This window comes from Clarias gariepinus, chromosome 13 (assembly GCF_024256425.1).
Source record: "Clarias gariepinus isolate MV-2021 ecotype Netherlands chromosome 13, CGAR_prim_01v2, whole genome shotgun sequence".
Taxonomy (NCBI): Eukaryota; Metazoa; Chordata; class Actinopteri; order Siluriformes; family Clariidae; genus Clarias; species Clarias gariepinus.
The window spans coordinates 26,855,787-26,877,697 of record NC_071112.1 but is presented as its reverse complement, the minus strand read 5'-3'; the positions used below and the strand labels follow the sequence as shown (position 1 = coordinate 26,877,697).

The 21,911-nt window shown below is 38.1% G+C and overlaps 2 protein-coding genes across 3 annotated transcripts; one reads left to right on the top strand and one right to left on the bottom strand.

The window, feature by feature from the left end:
• The first annotated feature begins 547 nt into the window (after positions 1–547).
• Positions 548–7,866, top strand: znf395a (zinc finger protein 395a). Of its 2 annotated transcripts, none has more exons than XM_053509177.1 (10): positions 548–656; positions 2,520–2,753; positions 2,845–3,032; positions 3,112–3,218; positions 3,297–3,493; positions 3,592–3,692; positions 4,141–4,360; positions 5,334–5,429; positions 6,095–6,216; positions 6,423–7,866. In XM_053509177.1, the coding sequence occupies exons 2-10, from the start codon at positions 2,559–2,561 to the stop codon at positions 6,532–6,534; spliced, it is 1,338 nt and encodes a 445-aa protein (XP_053365152.1). In that variant the 5' UTR covers positions 548–656; positions 2,520–2,558; the 3' UTR covers positions 6,535–7,866. The 2 variants fall into 2 exon arrangements, with proteins under 2 accessions (XP_053365152.1, XP_053365151.1); XM_053509176.1 differs by having other exon boundaries at positions 4,138–4,360.
• A 1,183-nt stretch (positions 7,867–9,049) lies between these two features.
• On the bottom strand, positions 9,050–21,465 carry pnoca (prepronociceptin a). Its single transcript, XM_053510082.1, has 3 exons — positions 21,413–21,465; positions 13,275–13,427; positions 9,050–11,822 (listed from the first exon to the last, which is right to left on the bottom strand). Exons 2-3 carry the CDS (start codon positions 13,395–13,397, stop codon positions 11,229–11,231), a joined length of 717 nt encoding a protein of 238 aa, XP_053366057.1. The 5' UTR covers positions 13,398–13,427; positions 21,413–21,465; the 3' UTR covers positions 9,050–11,228.
• Between the last annotated feature and the right edge of the window lie 446 nt (positions 21,466–21,911).

The following is a 21,911-nucleotide window of genomic DNA, read 5'->3' as shown; positions in this document are numbered from 1 at the left end:
TCATCATCTGTACCGCTTTTAATGTATATTTACCACTACCAGAATATGGGAATGACATTCCAAATATGTAGAACCTTTACATAAAATTGAAAATGAGCAAAAACAACCATAATAACTTGTTCATGTGTAATTGTGACCCTATGTGACCTATCTTTACATTCTTTACATTCTATAGTTGGTTAAATTGAAATAAATTGCAGTTCATCATACTGATAAACTCTTTTTTTTGGGCATATATGCTACACAGTCCTGAGCCCTATATGTTTATTTAAAAAGCAAACTGCATAAAAATAATGGCATAAATAAATAAAATGCAGGGAGTTTTAAAGGCACATTTTGTCAAAGCTGCAGTTAGAAAAAAAAATCATCAACAACCTTTGACTGTGTAAGTGAGCTGAAAGCTTCCGAACGCGACAGGCTTCATATTACAAACGCATGCGTCAGAACAGAACCTTTCCCAAAGCTGAAACGTATTAGAGACACACACCCACCCTCTGGTGCACGCCTCCTAGCACGCGCTCCTCCAACGATCCGGTGCGGGTTTTGTCACGCGCCTCCGGAGTGCGCTTTTGGAAACGTTTGCGAGTCGAAGCCGGTCAGAGCAAGTTCAGAGTGAAAAAAGAGGGGGAGTGTGATCTGGAGGAGACTACAAGCAGGTACGCAATTTTCATTCAAAAAATAACTAAGCTTTAGATTATAATTTACCCGAGTGCGCGCGCGGCGGTGCGCCTGAACGAGCGATGTTCGCGGATTTGTTTGGAGCGCGTGCGTGTTCTTTCTTTTTCTATATATTTGTATTTTTTGCGAAAGTGTGTGTTCTGAGTGAGTGAGTGTGTGCGTGCGTTGGGTTTGGCTTCAGGGACATTCCTTTAAGGAAAAAGCAAGCGCGTGCTTCGTGCATACGTGTGAGAACTTTAAACCGATATATTTTACAAAATAAAATAAAAAACCGTTAGCGCGTGCGTGTTGCATATAGACTTGCAAACACGCCTTCTTTTCACACACGGATCTTTATCAAACTTGTACTCCAGTAGCCACACACAGGAGAGCCACTGCAAGTAAACAAGGTACGGGTAAGAGCCGAATCTCTGTGTAGACTACTGCATTGTGTGACGTCACCCATACATAGATGACGTGCGCGGGTTGTGTGAAATGGTCAGTAAGCGCGCGCGTGATGGTGCTTTGTTTGCATTGATCTCATCTTTCAGGCTTTAGAACCTTTACAGTGCATTCAAGGCATTTCCTGTGGATGATGAGTGTAATACAGCTGGAGATGAAGTGACACACGCACACACACTCTCTCTCTCTCTGTCACACACACACACACACCCCACACACACTCAAATACTGCTGAGCTTTGCAAATGTTTGTCCAAAATATATGAAACCTGTGCATTTTTGTTACTACGGCTACTAAGCTATTATGTTTCTTTATTAACCATACAGGCTGCTGCAAAACATAATTACATTTGTTAGAATCAGACACGACAACGTTTATAGAGTTGCTCAGGGTGCAACAGGAGGAAACCGCTGAAAGTTCTATGGAGATCACATTCCTTCATGAATCAGCCTTTACTGGAATCATGGAAATTTAAAACCAGCTTCACATCAAGCTTCCCAGTGTCTTTCATTGTAATGGCTTTTAGGTCTGAACCTTCCCTTCTTATTATGCCCATAATGGTCAGAACTGTAACCAGAACCACAGGAGGCTTCTTAGTATCCGGGTGTCATCTTGTGGCAGCCCACCCTGATCTTCCCTCATACAGTACAAAGTTTAAAGATGGGCTGCGAATTTTGAATTTTAGCACTACGTGAGTCTGCTCATGTGAGTCTTGGACTGCTGATCATGAGATTGTGATGTCACTGTCATGTTTTGACTAGTTTTTGGTTGATGGATTGGTGAGTCACAGCGTAACACCCGGTCTTTCAGGATTTTGCATCATTTCGTGTAATGGTGTTTGAGTAGTTTGGCCAGAGAGTAGCCACATGCCTGATTGGCGCCGCCTGTGTCAGGCTGTAATCAGCGTGGGTTTGAGGGTACAGTTAGACTTTAATTATCACCTCGTTTTATATAGTAGTATTTTTAACACTACTCGTACCTAATCAAATTTAGTCACCTGCCGTGTTTCTCAGCAGCAGTGTGGAATAAAAGTGTTTCAAGGAGCGGTGTGTAAGCACTTCTACTTCTTTAATAAGTATGGGGCTTCTGTTTAGTGTTTAATGTCAGCAAAGCATCCATCTTGAAGAGTGTTTGTTTGTTAGTTGTCCTGTGGCTTTGCTAAATGCTGAAGTGCTAATACTGGAGAGTTCTTTTATAAATCTAAACATCTCCTTACTGGTGTCTACATGATCATCTAAACTACAAGACCCTATGAATGAGCTGTTACTGTAGAAGCGATAACATATTTAATCCTGTGATTTGCAGCCTTGTTACTGTTACTGCTGTCGTGTTAATTCGAAAGTCATTTGCATGTGTGAGACCAACAACAGGAAATGTTTCTTTCTGTTTCCTTTTTGCAGATTTTCTTTTGGTTCAGGAGATCTCCTGCAGGAGTAACGATGGAGAAGGTGCTACCAGTGCTACCGAGGAGCAGGTTAGGAAAGCGGTCTCCTTTGGGAGCCTTGCTGTGCAACTCTTTAGGAGACGGACTCATGGACGTCAGACATGGAGACACAGATGGCGCTCCTGTGATCTCAGGGATTGGAACAGGAGTCCATGGTGGCCATAGGATTAAACTGTATCCGGGACAGCGGGTAAGCCAGAGCGAGGGCGTGTAAAGTCTAAAAGTAATATGTTTCATTGATTTGCATTCAGTTTGATGGGATCATTTTTGATGTCTCTCAGGTGTACGTGCATTGCGGAGGACATGAGCGTGCTGGTGTCGTGGAGCAGCACAATCACGTGGACAATGAGGTCTCCATATTCATACAGCAGCTCAATCAGCATGTGCACCGGAAACTGGAGGATGTATGGTTGACTCCATCAAGCAGCGTTGCTCACACCGTGTCATCATCGATCGATGTGCCAAAAAGGTTTGCTTCTGTTATTATCAAAGAATTCATAATGTGGTCTTCTCAGCTTGGTTCTGATCGTTTCTGATCTTTTGTTCAGGAGTGTAGAGAGTGCGGACATGGACGAAATCATGGCTGCGATGGTGCTGACCAGTTTGTCTTGCAGCCCAATGATCCAAAGCCCCATTCATGAAGAACCAACTCCAGGTTAGCTGACTTCCAGTGCGGTCTTGTTCCCCACATCATGTATGTTGTTTTTAAATTCATGTTTAACTTTGTTTTTAGCATCAAATAGCAACGGGACAGACAGCACTGGGAGCGAAATGTCTGACGGTGGTTACTGGAGCTGTGACCATGGAAACAGCAGTCCTGCGCCGTCTCCACCTGACGCAGAAGCAGACCGCACCCCTCCTGTCGACGATGGCCTGGACATGGAGATGGATCAAGTGTTGTTTGATGAACCAGCACCGAGGAAACGCAAGGTATAAATATGTTTGCAAGGTTGGTTATAGCAGGGGATTTATCACATGTTTGTTTTGTGTTGGACTAACTGTAATTCTACCTGGTTTATTTCATTCAGAACTCTGTGAAGGTGGCGTACAGATGCCTGTGGCCCAACTGTGGCAAAATCCTCACCACTATAGTAGGCATGAAGCGCCACATTCGCACTCTTCACTTAGGGTAAGTAATGAGCAAGACAATTATTCTGTTTGCACAACAGGAACATTTTCAGAAACCTTTTCAGAACCCATTGTTAGAGCTGGTTCATAGTTTCAGAGTTGGTTAGATAGTGGAAGCAGAGCTTGCTGACTAGTCAGCGACATGTAACAGAATAGAAAAATTGTGTTCCAACATTAAAACGAAAACTATTATTCAAAGGTTCCTTGGATCAATATGGCTTCTTATCTTGTTAAAGTGGTTCTGCACAAAGTCTTCTTCATGTTTGTATGGTATTGTAGTGATCTGTAATATTAACACCCAGGAATATGGCATTTCTGTTCGAAAAAAGTGTTCACTTTTAGTTCCTTAGAAAGTTTGGGAACTGCAATAGAAACTTGAAAGGTATTTTGAAAGGTTTTAAAAAGATTTCTACCTCTCATGGGTGCACTGTACTTGTTTTCACTAGCAGACAGAGTGACCAGGAGCGTTGCCAACGAGAAGAAGACTTCTACTACACAGAGATCTACCAGGATGTGGAGCAATCGTCTGCGCCGGCCGGCTGCGGCTCACCTTCCAGTCTGAGCCATCAGAGATCCCCTCCTTCAACTCCTGAGCTTCTCCAGCCCAGCCCACTCAGCCAGTCGGCCCCCAGCAGTTTCTGGCAGGTCCACTCCGAACACTCGTACCAGGTAGGTCTTTTGACATGAGCATCTCGCCATGAGGGCTTTGAGATAGATCAGGCATGGACACTATATTACAGCGTTATCATAATAATATAACAGTAAACCTATTCGTTTTTTTTTTATCATGATTTATGGCGGTAATGCAGCTTACTTCATACCAACCACCAAAAAAGGAAAAAAAGAACAGGGAAATAATCTTTACTGTTATTAACACGGTCATGTAGTGTCCATACAGTATGTTGAACAACATGGAATTATTTATTTTTTATTCAAACTTGTTAACTAAAACTTAATGCTTAAACTAAATCCATAATGTTTAAATAATCTTTATATTTTTTTATACCAGGCTTTTTGTTGTAAGTCAGACTGATTGTGGTTAACTCCGGGTTTCACAAGCTTTGGTTGGGTTTTGTTGGTTTTGTTCTAAAAACCCCACTCATTTTACGTAAGCAATATTTCAGAGGAAGTAGTTCTAATCTCAAACCCTTACGTCAGCACATGTCATGACATAGGGCTCCCAGGTAGCAGGCGAGAACCAGCCATGACTAACCTGAAAGGATGTTGCGTAAAAAAGTATAAATCATTGCGTTATTTAGTTACAGAATGAAATACCAGAATTGCATAAGGACTCTTGGTGGCATGCTGTGTTGAGAAAATAATCAACTCCTCACCATTGTCTAAAATGAGTTACTTCCTGTTCTTCTTACTATCACTATTTATATATATAATGTGTGTGTTTATGTGCAGCGTCTGGTGTACATGTATCTAGAAATGTGCCGTTATCATAAAAATTATATCCTATTAATACAAACCTGTGATTTGCAGCTGCATTGCTGTCACAGCTGCATTCAAATTCACAAGCACTGAGATTTAGGCCTAACAAACGTTCAAGCATGCAAACCATTAAATCTTCTAATGATTGTTTATCTTTGTATGAGAATCATAACTTACAGACTCCCTGGCATATTTCTTGTTCTAGGCTCCGCCTCCTGTTGGTTTGACTCTGTGCAAAACTGTGTGTGTGCCTGCCCCGCCTCGCTGGACGCCTCTCGTCACGGCACACCAGAGCAAACAGGTCAGCCTCTTCTCCACCAGGTTAACCTTTCACTGGAAACGTGTTGAGAAATTCTGCCAGGGTGTGGAAGTACGTGCTCAGCTCATGACGTGCAGTTCGAGTCTCTGCTATGCAGTGTGACTGTGTGTGAGTCATTATGACTCTTGGTGAATGTAGTGTTGATATGTGCTGATGTGCACGGTGCAGGTTTTAGGCAATAAACAGGGCACAGTGTAAAATCTCACTTAGGAGGAAGGGTCAAATAGACTATTATTTTCATGCAAGCTGCTTGCATTTGTTCTGTGATTGCTCTACAACTCTGCCATCTAGTGGAAAAGGGATCAAATCGCAGGAGCTGGATTTATATCTTTGTGTAAATATGTGAGGTACTTGTGAATGTACTTATAATTTACTGTGGTACTAAAGGACAGATACTTCGAAAATATTACGGCTGTCTTCTTTACCTTTTTAATCACTTAGTGACTCAAAGTAACACGACTTAAGCGTTAAAATGTTTGATTTTGTTAAATAAATAAGTAATGAATGATCAGCTTATTTATTTGTTCACCAAGGCCGTGAAAATGCGCAAAGTATCATAATGTTGTCTGATATTTTGTCCCGTGGTTGATATTATCTGTATTGCGTTTGATGTTTTGTGCTGAGTTGCTGTTTCTGTGCATCTCCAGGCCACTCCATTTCGTCGACGTTCTGTCAGTGTAGGAGAGCAGTGGCTCCAGAACAACAGCGCCCCCTCCAGGCCTGTACACCTCGCCAGCGTCTCGCCTCCCAGAAGCCACTGTGCCGCGCGGTACGTCTGGTTCATCTTAGCACTATTTTTATTTTTTTAATTTCTTTTTAAGAAATATCAACAGGACATTAGGAAATTGTGCCCATTGTCGTAAATTCTTTAATTCAATAGCTGTTTTGCATAGTTTTATTTTGGTGTCAGGTATTTTCTTTTTAAGGTTGAGGGTTTCTTGTTTGTTAAGGTTTTCTTGTTTGTTCTCCTAACAGGAGGGTGCGAGGAGAGGCTAAAAAGTGCAGAAAGGTGTACGGTATCGAGCACCGGGATCAGTGGTGTACGGCTTGTCGCTGGAAAAAGGCCTGCCAGAGATTTTTGGACTGAAGTCGGTGCTGAGCTAAGCAGCATACAATGTAGAAACTGTGGGGGTAAAAAGAGCCGGTGGATCAGCTACACTGTGGTGGAGGGAAACCCGATGAACAAAGTTTTGTTGTTAAATTCTGGACATTTTGTGTGAGGCATTTCTCTATATGGTGCAGCGTCCTCACAGTGGTGCTGATTTAACTGTGGACTGTCTATCCTACACCTCGTCTCTCCACATCAGTCTTCCCGGGGGCCTCGAAGTTGTCCTGTGCTCCACCCAGTGCTGATTTCTTTCTTCAACAAACAACAGCCATATTTTTGATGGATGCAGGATAGTGACACTGCATATGGTGGTGATTTGTTTACCGTGAGAGATTCGCAGTCATTCCAGAAAACCTGACCGCCTTTGTTTTTTTTTTTTTTTTACTGAGAACTCTCCTTTTTACGGAAAGATGTTATGCTTGTTGTTTATTTTTCAGGGCAGGAAGTGAAAGGCAGCTCGACGGTGAAAGTGATTTGTACGGACATGCTTTAAAAGCATACACGCCTTTATGTTTATGTATGCCATGTATACCAGCTAATGTGATGTTACATGTTTTATAACGACAAACAGAACAAAAAAAAAGTTTTTTGTATTTAGAGTTGTCATAACTGTGACTGCGGTTATGATCCATCTCTTTCTACCGCTGTCTCATATCTTACGTGTGTAAAACATTTTGCTTTTTTGGTTTTGGAAGGTGAATGTGTGCTACATTACACTATTCAATGTCTCTGATCACAGATTTTAAAAATCGTGACCAGGGTCGGTATTGGAAATCAGTGTTGATTGCTTTTGTGCCATTTCTTTTTGGTTTTCCCCCAAATGAAACCCGTTTTTCTGTATTAATTGTACTTCTGATCACTCCTGTTATCTGCTCAGCTGCACTACATTGACCTGTATAAAGATGCAGAATTAAATTGATTATAAACATGCTTCAGCATGGATTTGTAAAATGATGTTGCTATTGACACATTATGAAAAGATCTTTCAAACTTACGATTGTGTCAAAAAAAAGAAAAGAAAAACCAAAACGATAAGTGGAAACTCTTAATATTTATGGGTCCAAGAATTTGATTCCTGGTTATTAGCTTGACCTGTTATGTTTTGCCATTTTAGTAGTACCAGACCATCAGATCTGAAAATTAACAAATACATGATTATTATTATCAGGATTTTCTTTTTAAACCAAAGTCTAAAAAAAATTCGTTTAAGCTTAACAGTTAGCACCTGTACAGTATTTTGCGTGAAATGACAAATTTTTCTTTATATTCTGAAGTTGTCATTTTCATGTTTTAATACACTTTCTATCTAAGTCAATGTGTTGTTTTTGACTTATTTTTACATACAGAAAGCACATATACATTAAGTAATAGCAATAATAACATTACAATGACACATTATGCAAAAGTCTCTGAAGTCTCTAATATGTTTTGCGACATCTAAGAATTTAGGAATTATTTGCTCTAGATTCTTTGTTTTTCTTTTTGTTCTGTGTGTTTGTTGCACAGAAGGAACTCAAAGATCCCTCACTCATCACCTGTTCAGCTGTACAGCTTAATATTTGTTTTTCTTCACTTACGTTAAACTAATAATACATTTAGCACATTTTTCTTCATGTTGTGATACAGAATAGAACGTTCAGGGTGTCTAATGCATTTATGCGATTTAAATTAAAAGTTATCATATGGATATGGAGCTTAACTCACTTTTTTCAACACACTGCTATTATTTTGAACACCATTGTATTAATTTTTAAGAACGTTCATGTTTCTTTTTAAAAACTTCACTGTACCAAAACTGCACTGAACCATGACTTTTGGGCACTGTCACACCACTGATAATAAAATAGGAATAACAGACAAATTATTATTATTATTATTATTATTAATAATAATAATAATAAAATATTATAGAAATGTTTTGCAGCAAAAACAACTCATTATGAGTTTAATTAAAGTTAAGTGATTGTATGTGTGGGTTTTGATTTAAGGATAATAAGGACCGTAGCACAGTAGCCTTACATTTCCAGGGTCCGGGTTTGATTCCTGTTTCGGGTCTGTGTGCATGGAGTTTGCATGTTCTCCCCTGTGCTTGATGGGTTTCCTGCGGTGCTCCGGTTTCCTCCCACAGTTCAAGGACATGCAGATTAGGCTAATTAGCGTTCCCAAATTGTCCGTAGTGTGTAAATGTTGACTGGAGGTCCTACCATGGTCGTAAAATGGAGATAAATACAATGGTCAGCACTGACCTCCACGGTCCCTAGTTAGACTATAGAGGTTCCTAGATGAATGGAGAATAAGGAAAATGCTGACTAATCCTAATTAAAGCTAACTATAAATTGAATTATCAATTTATATGGTTTGTTCGATGAAAAAACATCTAAAACCACTTTCGAGTCACTAAAATAACACTGAGACACACACTCATTTGCTTCACAACAATCCACAAAAGAAATAGTAAACTATTTTATTGATATCGATGTTTTCTTCTCTCTATACAATTAATATAATGATCAATACAATGTATTATCAATAAAGTTGAAAAAAAAGATCAATCATAAATATTTGTTTACATAAATACATTTTGTTTTTCTTCATTTCTCCATTTGTTTTAAATTACAAGCATTTGGTGTTGTTTTTCTGATGTAAGGAAATAAAAAGCAGATGCTAAGCATTTCCACTCCTGTATTATCAGAGAAATTGCAGAAACATTTCAGGTTTCTTCGCTGTCTGAATCTGCATTTCCTACTCGATGACTGATCACAGTGGTCTTCATGATTTATATGGAGGACAGATTGCTGTGTTTTAATGACCTCTAGATGTCAGTGTGGTTGTACTTTCTGGACAGAGCAAACGCTTAGACAACAAACAGACCACAACAACAACAACAAAAGAAAGAAAGAAAAAACCAAACCACTTGAAGGTTAAAATCTAGAACGTTTAGGGGTTATTTGGTTCTATTTGGAGTTCTTGCTGAAGTCATTTATCATTTGTTAAAGAACAACTCTTTTCTAAAAGGGTAGCCTGGTTGAAAGCCTTACCATGCTCTTCTGGAAATTTCTAGAATTGTGCTACCTTTAGTAAACTACGGTCCCCAAATCCACCAAGAGCTTATCATTAATCATTTAGCAGAAACGAACATAGAATGTAGACTAACACTTTCTATGAAGGCCATATGTACAGTATGCACTTATATATGCACAACCGATGAATACATTCTAAACACACCTCATTACACATCATATTGCCTTCAACAAACTGTTGTTAGAAATTTTCAATATTTAATGCAATGTTCATAATGCATTTTGGAAAACTATGGTAAGAAAATGAAGGCAGTGTTTATAACACATTACATCACCATGTGAACCGAAAACATTAAGCCCTAGTTTGCTTTGTGAAATTAAGTTTATTCATAGATTATTTCTAAAATTAAATAATTGAATACATGATATACAGAACTTTAACAGCCCTAAAATAATAAGAATTAAAACATTTAAACATTATAAAGACCCTGGTGTACTCATTCACTCATTCACTCATCTTCTATACCGCTTTATCCTGTATTCAGGGTCGCGGGACCTGGAGCCTATCCCAGGAGGCTTAGGGCACGAGGCAGGGTACACCCAGGACAGGGTGCCAATCATCGCAGGGCACACACACACACTACGGGTAATTTGTGACGCCAATTAGCCTAACATGCATATCTTTGGACTGTGGGAGGAAACCGGAGTACCCTGAGGAAACCTACCAAGCACGGGGAGAACTTCATGCCCACTGAGACATGATGTCAACAATTTGTAATGCATAACAAGAAGTGTTAAATAAAGAGTAATGCATTTTCATCGCTATTTATATCAGTATGCGGGATGTTATAAGGTAGAAATGCATTATATACATGAGGTGTGACTTTCATAGGAAGTGTTAGAGGATGTGTCCTAGCACACCTACAAACTACAACATGTACGGTGGTTCTCTGCATATCCTTGCCTAGCCTAATCTGTTGCAGTGCATTGTGGGATTGTGGGAGTGCACAGAATTTTCACACTAGCAAGCTACATTCACACTAGCAAGTGACAAAGCTAAAGCTGAATCATTTCTTCCTGATTTACCGTTTCAGCTCAATTAAATAAGATTAAAATAAGATTAGATATTACTTCGACCAATCCCATAGTGTATAAACGGGCAATCTTTCTTAATTTTCCCACTCAAAACTTTAGCTGCAGCCTATGATTTGTTCCAATTCAGACACACACACGCACACACACAAACGCATAAAGGAAGTAACAGCAACTGTCTGTGTCTTTATGTACCTAGCTATATCTTGAATAGTGTTCTTTAATGAAGCTTAACAAGAAAACTTTGATTAACCTCTTAATTAAGAGTGCTAACATGTGACATTGACCATTCAGTGTGTGTTAATTTTAGTGTTGTTTGTTACTTTTGCATGTTTATTTGTACTGAAGCATGGTACCAGTATCATCTGACCGAATCTTTATAATACATTACCTGGTGGTTAAAGAATAAAAGATTCTTGACTTCAGAAGGACTCGGACATTCGCTACCACATTGTAGAGGCCTTTTTTTTTTTTTTTTTTTTTTTTTAAATCGCATGTGAATTAAAAAGTGTGTTAACAGATGAAGGCATTGCTGGGAAAGTGTAGTGCTGTTGACGATGCTCACACCTTGTTCTGCCTGGTGATATCAGTGGACACGCTGTTAAACTCGCTAGCTCGAGTAGTCATGCCTAAATACTGCTTTAGAAACTCGCTGAATCGTTTCTGGTTGTTCCACTTGCGGGCCGACTTGCGGACACCTATGAAGCCACCATATCTCTTCTGCATGGACCGTCCAGGGTCCATGAACTTCCTGTAGCCATATTTGCTTTTGAGGAACCCTCCAAAACGTTTGGTGAGATTCACTGGTTCACCTTCTAGGGTGCTTTTTAGCTCCCAGTCTGCAGCATTGGGATCTTCCTGTGACTGAGGCTGAATAGTGGTGCTAAACTGGGAGATTTGGTTCTCTTGGTTGAGTTCATCCAAACCCAAAGCTCGTGCCATGTGATCGAACCTTTGCAGGGTTCCAGTGTATGTCAGACCTCCATCAGATTGGCCTCCTTCAGATTGAAGGAGAGTTTCTACTTCCTCCTCAGCTCGTTTCAGCATTGAATTCCCTATGGACAGAAAAGGCAAGGGTTCTTCATCCAAAGTGGTCTGACACCTCTTCCATGTGAGGCCCAGAGAAACCTTGCTGTGACATTCCACCATACAGACCTGAGATCATACAGGGATGAACAAATTGTGAGGCAAGATTTTTCAGTTTACTCTGGTTCTAAATTTGATCACAATCACCTTATATAAAAAGACCAGAGCACAAAGTCCTGCTTCTATAAAACTAATCAAAGATCGCTTTGTGAAAAAGTTTGAAGTCACGACGCATCAAATGGTGCGTTAAGAAAGCAGAGAAGGGAAAACCCCCAATCTCATTTCACCCAGAGGAATTAATTAGCTGACATAATTTAAAAGGAGTCGTGAAAAGAAATTACGATTTGCGAAAGAGCAAAAAAACAAACAAAAAAATGGAAAAGCCCTGATTCTGTTCATTCATGCTGCAAAGTTATAAAGAAGGACCCAAGAAGGTTTCCCCAAACATTAAACCGGGATGGCTTGACTGCCACCAGCACTAGATGATGCTGTTATGTTTTCCATTTAATTACGTGGGGAGTTAATTAAATCACCACAGCTGCTTTAGAGTTGAAACACAAATGAGTGATTCCAAGCCCTCAAACGTTTCCGAACAACATCAAGAAACATCAAGATGTTGAGATCCGGAAGGAAAAAGCATCCAAATGAAAGAATATGATATGTGGGCACTGCGGTCTAATTAAATATCTACATAATGGTTAATGTCTAATGTGTGGACTGGTTGTTGAATTCAGTGCAAATGTTTGTACATTTGATGTTTTTACAACTAATGTCATTGCCACAAAGAATGCAAATGGTTTCAAATCACGTTTGGGTATTAATAATTATAAATAATTATGTTTCTAATGAATAATTATATAGAGTAAGGAATCACCTCCGTTTTTTTTTGTGTTTTAACTTTTTATTACATATTTTGATTCCATTCTGGCTTTTTTGTGCTTGTTTCTTAATGGTGGTTTTCCTTAATAGTTTTTTTTACGTAATTTTTTTTTAGCTCTGTAATAGGTTAAATATTTGTGTTTCTGTCTTAGGTTTTGTTAGTTGTTTTCAAATGACTGTGAATGTAAAGTAAAGAATTTTGCATAAATGAACCACAAATTAAATAAAGCTAATACAGAAATGTCCTGACTGAGACTGTCTGGCTGAAATATTTAAACAGACATGGATTTGTCTTTTTGTAAATATAAAGTAAAAAAAAAGATTCCTTTAGAACACATTTGCAATCAATTGCCTATAAATCCAATCCATGTTTTGCAAGGGTATATACTGAATCTAACGACGTATTAAAGGAGCCAGTTGTAGTAAGAGGGTTGTTTTCTGGAACGGAGCTTATTTCCGTTTTGTAAAAAATTTAAACAAGTGTTTGAAATAAGGACACATGAAACATCTATTACATAGCAAGTTTGAAAACAGTTTTTAAAAATGTCAAAATTTTCAAATCATATGTTAATCACGGGTTTGGAAACAATTTTACACTTTTTTTGTTGTTGTTGCAATTTTAATAGATATGATTTGTCTCACCAGTGTGTCAAAGCTTTGGTCTTTGAGAAGGATTTTGCTGCAGGAGAGACAGTCTCTCTGACAGTCACTGCGTCCGGGGACAAACAGCCCCATTAGCAGGAGAGTCCATAACGGCGTCTTCATTATACACTGATTGTGGTAATAGCTGATATTCTGGATATAAAAGAGAAAGGTGGGGGGGGGGGGGGGGTTTGATTTCATCATTCTAATTAATATGCATGAATAAAAAACAACAACAGTACACCAAAAAACGATTAGAGTAGCATTTGACATCTGCAGTCTAATTAGCACCACGGTGGAACACATTTCAATTAAAAAAAGCCAGTGAATGTTTGAGCAGATTAAAACTATTGACCTTAGATTATGATCAGAGGAAAATGCTAGCATGTGTTTGTGTTTTTTACAAGCTCTGCATCTGCACCAGTACTTCATTAACAAAACTCATCATCGTCTCTAATTGAAGCTTGAATTTAGCTGGTGGTGTAATGAGAACAGAATAAAAAATAAAAAAAACAGGAGAAGGAGCTAGGATTCACTAATTTAGCATGTTGCAAAGTCACTGTAGAGTAGAAAAGGTGGAAAAATCAAAAGGAATAACATCTTAAATATAAAACGAGAAGAAATAGAACTGATACTCATGTTGACAAATTTCCATTTGATTCAGATAACAAACCTCTCGTAAGCATTTGGAGGTCAGCTTGATGCAGAAGCAGCACTGACAATTTCAGAAAAAAAAAAAAGAATTAAATGTAGTGTCAATGTGTGAATCGATACCACTCGGGAGATATTTGCCAGCCTGTGCAGAACCCAAAGAGAAGCCAGGAAAAGAAATTACAGCATGGATAGAGTAAATTACATACAGTGCACAGAACTGCACACACTGTATATTGATTTTTCTGACTCTTATAAGAGTCATAGATTATATGATTATCTACCTGTTCAATCTGGTGTAGATACACTGAAGTCTTTAGAGATTAAATAGCAACTCAGAGCAAAGCTGATTGTATAAAGAGACCAGGCATGTATCCAGACTTACTCTCAAAATAGTTTATTACTATCACGCTGAATTTGAGTCCGGCTGTTATAGTAAAACAGCCAACAACAGGGTGGTGTGTTAGCATGAAATTACTGTCATCTTCCGAAGGCTGATAATGTTGCTAAAACAGTATATCTTGACCCATCCATGAGTCACCACCTTATTATGGTGGAGGGGTTTGCAGACCCCAATGATCTTAGGAAGGGTTTAATAGGGTCTTTCAATGCAAACTAGTCCTAGATAGAGGTGCTGACTAAAAGTGACTCATCAACCCTTATTAATGACAGATCAAAGGACCCAGTAACTTGGCCCCAAATAGAGAAACTGTTGCCCCAACTTGAAGCCAGCTGGGAAGGTTAGCCAATCATTGGCCTACAAAACTGCCTTTTAGAACAGGGAACGTTACTTTACTGAGGAGGAATACAGCTGAAACACTAGGAGGAAGGCTCATTTATTATGGAGACTGAACTCTTTAATAGTGGATGTCCTGGACATCTGCTGTGAGTTTTTGAAGGATCTAAATGCTGTTGGGATTTCTTGGTTTATATGCCATTGCAGCATAGCGTGGAGGCTGAGGACAGTGCCTTAGGATTGGCAGACTGACAGTCTCCTTGGTAAGGTCTGTGCTAGTGTACTAAAGAGGAGGGTCTGGATATTAGTTAAACCTCTGATTAAGAAGAAGCAGTGTGAATTCTGCCCTGACTGTGGAACAGTTGGACCAATCCTCGGAAGGATCATGGAGGTTTCATGGGAGGTTACATGTGATTTGTGGCCAACCAGTTTACATGTGATTTGTGGACTTGGCAAAAGCATAAGATTGTGTCTCTTGTTCACTGGGCTTCACCAAGGCTGACCATTATCACCAGTCTGTTCATAGTCTGTTCAGGTCATTTTGGTGACCTGAGGATTGCATCTCTGTTATTTCATTAAGCAGTATCCTTCATGCTCTGCGGTGGTTGGTATCTGAATTTGAAATGGCTGTGATGAAGGTCAGCATATTCAAATATGAGACCATAGTTCTCAGTTGGAAAAAGGTGGATTGTCCTCTTTAGGTTGGAAATGAGATTCTGCTTTAAGTGAAGAAGTTTGGTTATTTTGGGTCCTTAGACATGAGTGAAGGATTGGAGCAAGAGAAACTGGAGCAGGAGGTCAGTGCAGCATCAGCAGTCAGCATGTGTTTTTTTGGGCATGTCCAACACAGAAAAGTAATTATAGACAGAAGGTCAGACCCAGGACTAGATGGAGTGTTAGATATCTCTCGTCTGGCCCGAGAGCACCTAGTAAAGACAGGTCTTTAGTCGTCGCATAAAGATTGCCAGTGACTTGGTTGTATGGACACATAGAGGAAGTTCATTCCACCACCTAGGAACTAGTGCAGAAACAGAGATCAGAGGGAACATAATGCAGTGCGGCGTGTGATTAAAGCTTTGAGGTAAGTGGGTGTTGGGCCATTTTTAGCTTTGTAGGCAAGCATCAGTCATTTGTTGTGGGCAGCTACAGAAAAGCCAGTGGAGGGAGTGGAGAAGAGGGGTTGGATGGGAGAATTTTGGAAGGATTTAAAATGAAGGATGAATTGTCCACAAAGGCAGACCTAATAGGAGTGAGTTGCAGTAATCCAGTCTTGAAATAACAAGGGACTGAACAAGCACCTGAGTGGCCTGTGTGGAGAGAAATAAACGAATTCTTTTGATGTTATAAAATAGAAATTGGAGCGCAAGTAAGGTTAGAGATGCATGGTGAAAAAGACAGTTTATTGGCCAGAGTTTTTCCATGGTTGCGAGCAGTGACTGACGGAGTGATCTGATTGTTGTACGGGAAGATTTTAAGATCCCGACCGATGGATAAATCACATGGGATGAACAGCAGTCAGATTTTACTTAACCATATCCTCTACCTTCTCTTGTTATATATTGTTTAGTGCTTAGTACTTCTCTGATCAGTCATGTGGAGATGATCTTCTAAAGACAGACAGGCCTTTTATTCGACAGTTAATTAGCCAAATGTTAATTTGATAGCAAACATATATTACACAATATAATAGTTAGCCTTTGCCTAATGGCTTGCACAATATAATTACCGAATAACTCAATATATTCAATTACTCAAAGATATTATTGACTTTAATGCTACCTGAGGATGCTTTTTGCAGTTTTGGTAATAGTTATTGGCAAAATGTAATGAAATAACAGTATAATATTTTTTTTATTGTTTGCACCCAATGTATTCCCTACTAATGATCAAAATTCCTGAATAAACAAATATGTTTAAACCCCACAATATAATAATTAAAATATTTTTTAATTGCCATGTTAACCAGTTCTGCTACAACATTCTGCTGTCCCTAGCCCAATGTTACACACACAGGAGACAAATCTCCTGCTACTAGACTACACACTAACAGCTAAGCTTTAAGAAACAAATGTAACAGTCAGTACCTATCATTTCATATGTTTCTGAAGTTGAATTGGTTAAGAGCTTGATTGAGTTCTTGAGGCCAATGGTGCTGCATATCACAGCTCATTTCACAGAAACATCATAAGTAATTATAAACGTCAAGGCATTCTCAAATACTCTCAAATGGGGATGCTAAAAATACAAACCCGATTACAAAAAAGTTGATACACTGTACAAATTATGAACAAAAACAGAATGCAATGATGTGGAAGTTTCAAATTTCAGTATTTAATTCAGAATACAAGATAGATGACATATCAAATGTTTAAACTAAGAAAATTTATGATTTTTAGGGAAACATAAGTTGATTTTACATTTCATGGCATCAACACATCTCAAAAATGTTGGGAGTTTAGGAATAGGAATGTTGTCTCATTCTTGTTTAATACAGTCTTCTAGTTGTTCAAATGTCTTAGACCTTCTTTGTCGCATCTTCCTCTTTATGATGCGGCAAATGTTTTCTATGGGTAAAAGATCTGGACTGCAGGCTAGCCATTTCAGTACCAGGATCCTTTTCCTACGCTGGCATGATGTTGTAATTGATGCGGGATGTGGTCTGGCATTGTCATGTTGGAGAATGCAAGATCTTCCCTGAAAGAGAGGCGACGTCTGGATGGATATGTTGTTCTAGAACTTGGATATACCTTTTAGCATTAATGGTGCCTTTCCAGATGTGTAAGCTGCCCATGCCACACACAGTCATGCAACCCCATACCATCAGAGATGCAGGCTCCTGAACTGAGCGCTGATAACAACTTGGTCCTCTTTTGTCTGGATGACATGAAGTCCAAGTTTCCCAAAAAGAACTTCAAATTTTGATTCGTCTGACCACAAAACAGTTTTCCACTTTGCCACAGTCCATTTTAAAGGAGCCTTGGCCCAGATTAAACACCTGTGCTTCTGGATCATGGTTAGATATGGCTTATTTTTTTATCTGTAGAGTTTTAGCCGGCAACGGCGAATGGCACGGTGGATTGTGTTCACCGACAATGTTTTCTGGAAGTATGAGCCGGTGTGTTTTCTGGAAGTATGAGATGGTGTGATTTTCATTACAGTGGTATTCCTGTATGTGATGCAGTGCTGTCTAAGCTCTGAAGCTCTGAAGATCACGGGCATCCAATATGGTCTTTTGGCCCTGACCCTTACGCACAAAGATTGTTCCAGATTCTCTGAATCTTTGGATGATATTATGCACTGTAGATAATGATAACTTTGCAATTATTTTATTGATATTTTTCACCACAGCACTGGGGGTATTGGTGACCCTCTGCCCATCTTGACTTCTGAGAGACACTGCCACTCTGAGAGGCTCTTTTTATACCCAGTCATGTTGCCAATTGACCTAGTAAGTTGCAAATTGATCCTCCAGCTGATTCTTATATGTACATTTAACTTTTCCGGCCTCTTATTGCTACCTGTTCCAACTTTTTTGGGATGTGTAGCTCCCATGCAATCCAAAATGAGCCAATATTTGGCATGACATTTCAAAATGTCTCACTTTCAACATTTGATATGTTATCTACATTCTATTCTAAATAAAATATTGAAATTTTAAACTTCCACTTCATGGCATTCTGTTTTTATTCATAATTTGTACAGTGTCCCAACTTTTTTGGAATCGGGTTTATAATTCACCACAGTAATAATTAGAGAAACTGTGGTTTCCATCAGGCTAAACGCAGAGACGATACAAACAGCACTAAATGTTTCTGTGTAGCTTAGTAAAACATCAATGACACAATATTCTAGCCATCCTCACTCGTTGAATTATTGCATTAGCTATACAATCACCTCCATTGAATGAGTTCAAAACAGCAAAGCAAATGAGCTTTGAGCAGCCCTTGCTGACAGTGCCAATTCTGAATATAATTCTAATAATAATATTCTTAGCTAGCTTACCTAGTAAATTCACACTTTTTCTCATCAAAAAAGAGATTTTCTCAGGATCTCTAACAAATAAGACTGAATAGTGGTGAATCTGATACATCACAGGATGATAATGTGGTACCTGTAAACGATCACCTAGCTAGCATCTCAGCTAGCTAGTTAAATAAATTAGTTAATATTAGCAATGAACAAAATTGTGGGTGTAATTGCAATGTTCTAATTTGATACTATGATGGAAATTATATCACTAGTCATAAATATGTGAAATAAAAAGTTTTTTGTAAGCAATTTAAAACCTAGCCAGGTAGCTGTGTAAGATCATTATTTGGATATTTGATGCTAAAAGTGTGGATATGTTACTCAACCATTTTAACAATTTTTAGTGATGTAATAAATGTTTATAGGTTACTTTTAACAGTTAAACAGCCATGATTAGACAAAGAGGAGGGCTACTTTGAGGAATAAGTAGGTTATAAATAGCTTATGACATAACGCTTTGACTCTTCAGCTCAAGCATGACTTTAGAAATCATTATTACAAAAGTAAAAAAGTAATCAATGAAGATAATTGTCCAGCATGTAGCAAGGCTCAGTGCTTTTACCACTTGATTTAAGATAACCATTAGAATTGGTTGTAAACATGCTGGTAGCATGCAATCGATGAAGGGACGAAAATTACCGTAAGTCATTCTGAGGCATAAGCAGGTGAACGTGTTCTGAGAGATGCGAATGGAAGGATTGTTCAGGGTGGCCGATGAACAAAATCCAATTTTGGGAGGTCTGATTACTGGGATGATTCATCATCATCATCCTCCTCCTCCTTCAAATCATCATCATCATCATCACTACAGTCATTATTACCCTACTGTGTGTTCCAAGGTCATAGGTAGCACATGGACACACACGCCGGTGTGACACACACAGTAGTTTCAGTAGCACAATATACTTTCCCACTCTTCTATAAACAGAAACTTAAAATAATTGAAATAAGGTAAAAAAGAAAAAACACCACACGATGATGCGGAAAGCTGACGATGACCCGAAAGAAAGGCTAATTTTACTATTAACACTGTTCATAATGACACTGTTTACATTACAAGTGAAGAAATCTGCTATAGTGGTGGTCATTTTCATATAAAATCAAGTGCAAAAGTTTGCATTCCCCATGTTTTTTTTTTTTTACTTAGGAAAAAAAGAGAAAGGAATTAAGAAATAAAGAAAGAAACATACAAGGAGGGCATAAATCAACTGACAAACGTAAATAAACAAGATAGAAAATAATACAAATGTGGCAGAATAAGGGAAAGAAACATACAGGCAGATGTATAAGATGGATTGATAACCAAGCAAGCTAGCAAACATGTAAACTAACAAAAAAAACAACAACAAATATATAAATAAACAAGAAGGAAACCACAAGTGGTAAGAATAAACGACTACGAATAATAATGTTAGCCCCCAAATAGGGGGCTGAAAAAAAAAACATGAATTGTAAAGGAAAGACGGAAATGCAGCTCTGTTTAGATAGGTGACTAAAATTCAAAAAGCTGGAATGTTGGATAATAAACCTAAAAACAAATACAAATAATAATTTTAGGATTGTAAAATGCAAGGCAGGAAGACAGCAAGGCAAAATCAAGAAGAGCAAAGATTTATCTGTGAATTTTTAGTCAGAGGTCATAGAAGTCACTTGATATTCCCTTCTTTTCTGGGGTGTACCAACTTTAGCACTAAACTGTAGCAATAGAAATGGAACAAGTTACAAACTCCAAATGGAAATAAACCTGGGTGTCTTACAAAATGCAAAAGGTAAGTAAAAGGTGTCTTTTTTGTTTATTGTTTTGGAATAATCACTTCAATCACAACAATGTTTGTACGCCCTTTCCCTCCAGGGATAAAAAAAAACAACAAACCAAAATCGACAAATTACAGATTGTTTACATCTAATTATCAATTAAATATCACTGTATCAATGGTTTACAACTTTTTTAAACACAATGAGCAATATACTATTGATAATATCTTTTAAGGTCGTTTATTTTACTAAGCACTTCAGTGTAGGGAACACTCAATTTATTTCACATATTGGTTAATGGTTATTAAAACACATATATTGATCTATTTCATATGATTTACAAAACTTTAAACAGATGAAAATATCACATTTAAACACTGCTATGTTCTAAACACCTATAAATTCATATATTAAACTTGCATTTGTGGTAGTTGAAGGTTCATTTGTTATGTCACTTGCTTTTAAAATTTTTTTTTATGTGTGTGTGATGTGGAAAATCATGTAAAGCTTGTAGAAATGAGTGAATAATTATATGACATGTGCAGTCCTTTTCCAGTCCGCTCAAGCAAAAAAAAAAGGAATATTTGCCTTAATTTAATACTTGTAATGCATTTATTTAAAACTTTGATCCAAAGTGTCCTGGATGATAGCATGGATATCAGGACAAACCGTTTGATGAAATAATAATGATGGGATGAAGAATAATGTAGCTTTTGTATGGATGAATAGAAAAGACATAGCATGGTATGTTTGCTTAGATGCTGTACCATTATTAGATGTTGTACCAAATATTAAAAATGTTCCACTTAAACTAAATCTGAGTAAGTAATGTCAAGTTTTTAAAGTTGTTTTATAAATTAAATAATAATTCTTTTAAAATCATAATTTATATATGTTACAATATGTGATACTTAGTTAACTTAATTAACAACAAAAAAGAGATAAGGAGATAAGGAGGTGGACGTACCTGTGCTGAGTGCAGATGTGTGAAATGACAAATAATGTGCCAGTAGTCTCCTGTCTCTGCTCCTGTTAGAATGTGAGAGGATGCTGTTGCTCCACTGTCTTTATAGCAACACGCCCCTCTCTGTGCACCAACCCCTGAACCCTCCCATCCTCCCTTCCCCCATCCATTCATTCATCCATCCACCCATCCATCCATCCATTCATCTTTCTCTCCCTCCTCCTGGTCTCGTCAAAAAGATAATGGAAATGTTGTAAAAAATTATTTTCAATGCTAGAACCCTTGATATAAAAAATAAAAAGAATAATTTTTTTCCAGAGAATATAGAAACAAACAAAAAATATAGAAATAATTGATCATTAATTGTTCTTATTCTTTCACTACAAATATTTAAAACAGCCTCTTTGCTAGATTTAGTTGCTTGTTTAAATGTGTACAAACTAAAGTCTGAATGATGTGAAATGAGTCAAGGCAGTAGACTTGAATGTGGTTGTTCAGAATT